This window comes from Etheostoma spectabile, chromosome 24 (assembly GCF_008692095.1).
Source record: "Etheostoma spectabile isolate EspeVRDwgs_2016 chromosome 24, UIUC_Espe_1.0, whole genome shotgun sequence".
Classification (NCBI taxonomy): domain Eukaryota; kingdom Metazoa; phylum Chordata; class Actinopteri; order Perciformes; family Percidae; genus Etheostoma; species Etheostoma spectabile.
This window is the reverse complement of record NC_045756.1, coordinates 7615844-7621212: the sequence shown is the minus strand read 5'-3', so window position 1 is coordinate 7621212 and position 5369 is coordinate 7615844. Positions and strand designations below refer to the sequence as shown.

The following is a 5369-nucleotide window of genomic DNA, read 5'->3' as shown; positions in this document are numbered from 1 at the left end:
GTTTGGTGCATATGAAAACAACAGTCAGAGTTTTCCCCCCCATCACCCGCAGGGTAGGGAGGCAACCCTCTCGTCCACGGGGTAAACTCCAACGCAGCGGCGCTCAGGGGGCTTGTGAGTATCCACACACCGCCCGGCGCCTCACACCATGGGCAACTCTGGAATAGGACAGAGTCCAACCCTATCCAGGAGAACGGTTCCATAAACGAGACTGTGCGTAGAGGTAAGCCCCACCAGATCTAACCGGTAGCGCTCCACCTCCCGCACAAGTTCCCGTCCTTCCCCACAGAGAGGTGACATTCCACGTCCCCAGAGCCAGCCTCTGCCGCCCGTGTTCTGGTCCGTCGAAGCCCTGACCTTCGCTGCCACCATATAGCAGCGCCCCGACCCCCTTTGGATCACTCCCAAGGTGGTGGGCTGGGTTGGAGGAGAGAGGTGCAACGTCGCTTGTGGGCTGTGCCCGACCGGGCTCCGTGGCAAACCCGGCCACAGACGCTCGCTCACGAGCCCCCATCTGGGCCTGGCTCAGACGGGGGCCCCGGGCTTCCTCGGGCGGGTCCTCGATCCTTCCTTGTTCTTCCATTGGAGTCTTTGAAACCATTCTTGTCTGGCCCCCTCCCTGAGACCTCTTGCCATGGGAGACCCTCCAGGAGCACAAAGCTCCAGACACACCAGCCCTCAGGTCATAGGGACACACAAACCTCTCCACCACGATAAGGTGATGGAGAAGTAAAGCACACACTTAACAAGCTAAATTCAGTGCTAGCTAGCTAGCTGTGTGTCCAATATAACCAATTAAACATACAAAAAAGAAAACTAAAACCCGTATCAGGAGCACTAATCATCATTGGAAACACTAAGGTATTATCATATTTGGCTTCATAATGCTTATTTATCTGCAATTAACGGAAACAAGACATTTAGATACACTGTAATTTCCACTAGCGTAATGGCTGCCGCCATCAACATGGTTCTGCTTTGCCCTCAGAGTTCACTCTGCCATTTACTGTCAATGTCACCGCCTAGTGGCAAGGAGTACATGACTTTTACACCACTAGAGACTTTCTTAGCTGTAACTGCAGACAGTATAGGCAACTGAACGTGACCGAAATAGACAAGAAACTAAACTGTATTGAGGGAATAACATATATTCACTGTTAACGTATAACCTCATATACTTTCTTAACGTTAGCTTGGAGGTTGTGTGTGTTGCGGCGGAGAGGCGGAATTTACACAATTTTTGTCATTTCGTGTAACTAATTCCAACGGGCATACCTCCACCCTTCAAAATACGTCAAGCGGTGGCTCTGCCATTTATGTCCAGTCTGCTCAGACGTGTTACGCTGAGTTTCCAAAGCTGCATTTTTGGACTAGTTCCTCTGGGGATCCAAAGTCACGCCCTTCTTTTGCCGCCATCAGCGGAATCCAATCATACCGCTGTTCTCATATACCCTGGAAATCTAGAGTTCTCATGAGAGCATAATTTCAATTTGCTCAAGGAGTTACTCTGGCATTGAGTAATGCTGCTCATTAACTATGCCCTTGTAGCCGAGCTGCACCAATCACATCGGTGTATCTGATATAGGCAGGGCCAGAGGCAAGCTGCACCAATCACATCGGTGTTTCTGATATAGGCGGGGCCAGAGGCAAGCTTCTCCAATCACATTGGTGTATCTGATATAGGCGGGCAAGAGGCGAGCTGCACCAATCACATCGGTGTTTCTGATATAGGCGGGGCCAGAGGCGAGCTGCACCAATCACATCGGTGTTTCTGATATAGGCGGGGCCAGAGGCGAGCTGCACCGATCACATCGGTGTTTCTGATATAGGCGGGGCCAGAGGCAAGCTGCACCAATCACATTGGTGTTTCTGATATAGGCGGGGCCAGAGGCGAGCTGCACCAATCACATTGGTGTATCTGATGTAGGCGGGGCCAGAGGCAAGCTGAACAGATGACGACAGTTTAATCTACCAATTAGCTCTGCTGGTGGCTAAGCGTATAGGGCTCTGGATACGTCACCCCATGTGTTGTTGTGATCGGTCATAGTTGTGTGCAGGGAGATTTTCAAATGCACGACAAAAACAGACGTTTGATTTGTTATTCGTTACAAACAAATGTAATCTGATTACAGTAAGTACAGTACAGTCACTGCCACCAGGTGCACTAATTACTAAAAATACTACTCGATTACAGTAAACTGACAAATTATGTATTCCAAAAATTATAAGCAAAACTGGCGTAATGAAGTAAAAGAGCAACATTATGCAAACAGAGGTTTGCAAAATTCCTAAAAAAAAAAAAAAAAAAAGTTTATGTGAAGTTTGATTTGTGTCTTTTACAGGCATCGACCAGGACGATGGAGCTTTTGCACCCCTAATCGGAGGTGAGAAGTGAACTTTGTTTCTCCTGATGGTATTTCATTTAAATTAAAGGTTGTTTTAAGTCATCCACAGTGCGATTTCTTCAGACCATCTAAAGCTGAAAAACGGCTTTTCAAGACTGCGTTTCCCCCTCTCATTCCCCCTGCTCTGGCGTTTCCGAGCCCCCTGGTTCTGAGACTAAGATGCTAACGTTAGTATGTAACTCCACCCACCATCTTTTCCTAGAACTATCCTTTTCTTGTGCCAAATGTCAGTTAAACGTACGTCCCGACCCAGAGCGTCAAAAGTCACGCCATGAGTCCCTACCAAGCACGTCTAAATTTGACGCTATAGGACACTTTTTTTGCGTCAACAACAAATGCTAAAGGCATCTCACCAAGCGTTGCTTTTTTACGTAATGGGAGTGAAAATGTGTAAAAAGTTCCATAAAATCTTTTACTGATCTCCTGTCCCAACATATTTAACTCCACCTTCTAGGGATCGTCTGCATCGCGCTCCTGCTGGTTATCTGCATCATACTGGTGTTGCTGTGGCATTTGTCCAGACATAAAGGCTCGTACATCACCAACGAGATGGACGACGAGGATATGGACGACGAGGAGTCCGTCGGCTCTGATACGGCGCTCCAAAGCAGGGGACCTCTGGAGACCAAAGAGGACGTATAAAGACAAAAACAGAAAGGACTGAAGAGCTTTTGTTACACGAGGAGACGCATTTTTACAAAAAGGAGCCAATTTCCAAAAGCTGCGCAAAGCAACTTTGCACTTCGCTGCCACCAAAAGGCTGCAAGACGAACTTCAGTGACATTATTGGATGAAAGTCAGTAATTGATGAATAAATGATAAGAAGTGAATGGATGCTGCACCTGTTGCATTGTGACCCTCACGCAAGATATACAATCTTTCTGAACAAATTTCTTATGTCAGGGTACAGTTGGATAACCGGTTATTCATTTGGAATTAGAACATGAAAAAACACGTGTATTTGTAATTTGTTCCTACAGAAGAGGATTAGGGCCACGGGGGAAAAATGTATTTAAGTTCTGACTTTATTCTCTGAATTCTGACTTTAATCTCAGAATTCTGACTTTATTGTCAAAATTTAAAGTTAAAGTTCTGAGACTAAAGTCAGACTTTTGAGATTCAAGTCAGAATTCTGAGATTAAAGTCAGTGTCAAAAGTCTGAGTTTAAAGACAGAATTCTGAGTTTAAAGTCAGAATTCTGAGTTTAAAGTCAGAATTCTGAGTTTAAAGTCAGTGTCAGAATTCTGAGATTAAAGTCAGAATTCTGAGTTTAAAGTCAGTGTCAAAATTCTGAGTTTAAGACAGAATTCTGAGTTTAAAGTCAGAATTCTGAGATTAAAGTCAGTGTCAGAATTCTGAGATTAAAGTCAGAATTCTGAGTTTAAAGTCAGTGTCAAAATTCTGAGATTATAGCCAGAATTCTGAGATTAAAGTCAGAATTCTGAGTTTAAAGTCAGTGTCAAAATTCTGAGTTTATAGCCAGAATTCTGAGATTAAAGTCAGAACTCAAATACATTTTCACCAGTGGTCCTAATCCTCTTCCGTATGTTCCAAAATGCAAAAACATCCACAAAAAAAACGTTTCTGGTGTCAGAGAAAAAACAGAGCTAAAAATCAATCAAAAGCCGCCTGTTTCTTGTTTTGTTTTTGGCAATTCCTTTTATGGTGATTCCTTTTTGGGTTGAAGAATGAAAAAGTCTGTGTTCAATTTGTTTTCTCGTTTGAAACCAAATTCAAAACACAACCTAAGGTCTTTTTGTTTGTTTTTTATTTTAAAGAAAGAAATCAAGACAGAGGACAGGAAGTAGTAAAAGTTAATTAGATGGAAAAATAAATCAAATCAATCATCCAACTTAATTTGCTTTTGCATTGCCTCGCACTAATCTGGATCTATAAAATCTGGGAAATAAAATCCTGAAATTGATCTTTTAAAGAGACCCTATTATGCTTTTTTAATTTTTTTCGTACATCAAAGCATGTAAACCTATTGTAGTTCTAGACCCCAAAAGTACAATGGACTTGTCTTGGACTCGACAAAGGTGGTCTTGACTATAGCCCTGGGGCAAACCATTGGACTAGGGTGCTGTCAATCTGACCAGTTACATTTCCATTGGCTCAGAGGACTATCACTTGGCGGCCTCTTCTGCCAGTCTTCCCAGTCCTTGTCACATGACCATCTATCCAAAACTCTGTTACCATGGCACCAGCATTGGAATCTTGGAATTTTTTTTTAAGTGGCAGACTAAGGACTAGACCACAGACTAGTATAGAAAATGTGTATTGTATTCAGATATGCAATTAGTTTAAAATGAAAAGAAACTAAAAATGAATGTGATGTGTTTTATTTAGCATAATTACATTGTAATCTATCCTATCCAATATTTCTTATATTCCTAAGAATATTTTCTATGCTGTATTCTGATTAAATGTCCCCCTCTGTGCCACCCCACTTAAAAGAATCCTGCAATCGCTGCAGATAATAACTAAATTAATTTAAGTATGTTGAGGTCAGAGCTTTTGCCTCACATTGTTCCGAAGGCGTACTATCTGGCCTACGTGTCCTGAATCTGGTCCTGTTAAAAACTGAAAGACTTTTCCTCTGGACAAACTTTTTTAGAGACTTAAGATGGTCCGATACCATTTTTTAATTCCCGATATCAAATCCAATACCTTAACTTGTCGTGGGCCGATAGCGAGTACCGATGCGATACTAGTGTGTCATTATTTATGTTTCATCCGCTGTATACTACTATCCCTGAATGCGTGTGATATGATTTCTATCTTTATTATTTGGTCTGGCTCAGGTTAAACTCAGAACTTTATTTTATAATCCAGTTTGAAAGTCATAATGGAAGAAAACATGAACAAAAACTTTAAAGTGTATTTTCTTCGGGGCTAAATTACATGCTATGGGATCGATGCATAAATTCCAGTACTTTCTGATAATCATACCAGCATTTTAGG

The 5369-nt window shown here is 42.6% G+C and overlaps 1 protein-coding gene across 2 annotated transcripts in view; it reads left to right on the top strand.

The window, feature by feature from the left end:
- The window catches only part of LOC116674065 (cell adhesion molecule 1), a 28682-nt gene extending 25620 nt beyond the window's left edge, over positions 1-3062 (top strand). For both annotated transcript variants that reach the window (XM_032506597.1, XM_032506596.1), the window contains 2 exons: positions 2343-2384; positions 2860-3062. In XM_032506597.1, the coding sequence (XP_032362488.1) occupies positions 2343-2384; positions 2860-3047 (230 nt within the window). In that variant the 3' untranslated portion in view covers positions 3048-3062. The remainder of the gene's footprint in view (positions 1-2342; positions 2385-2859) is intronic.
- The last annotated feature ends 2307 nt before the right edge of the window (positions 3063-5369 follow it).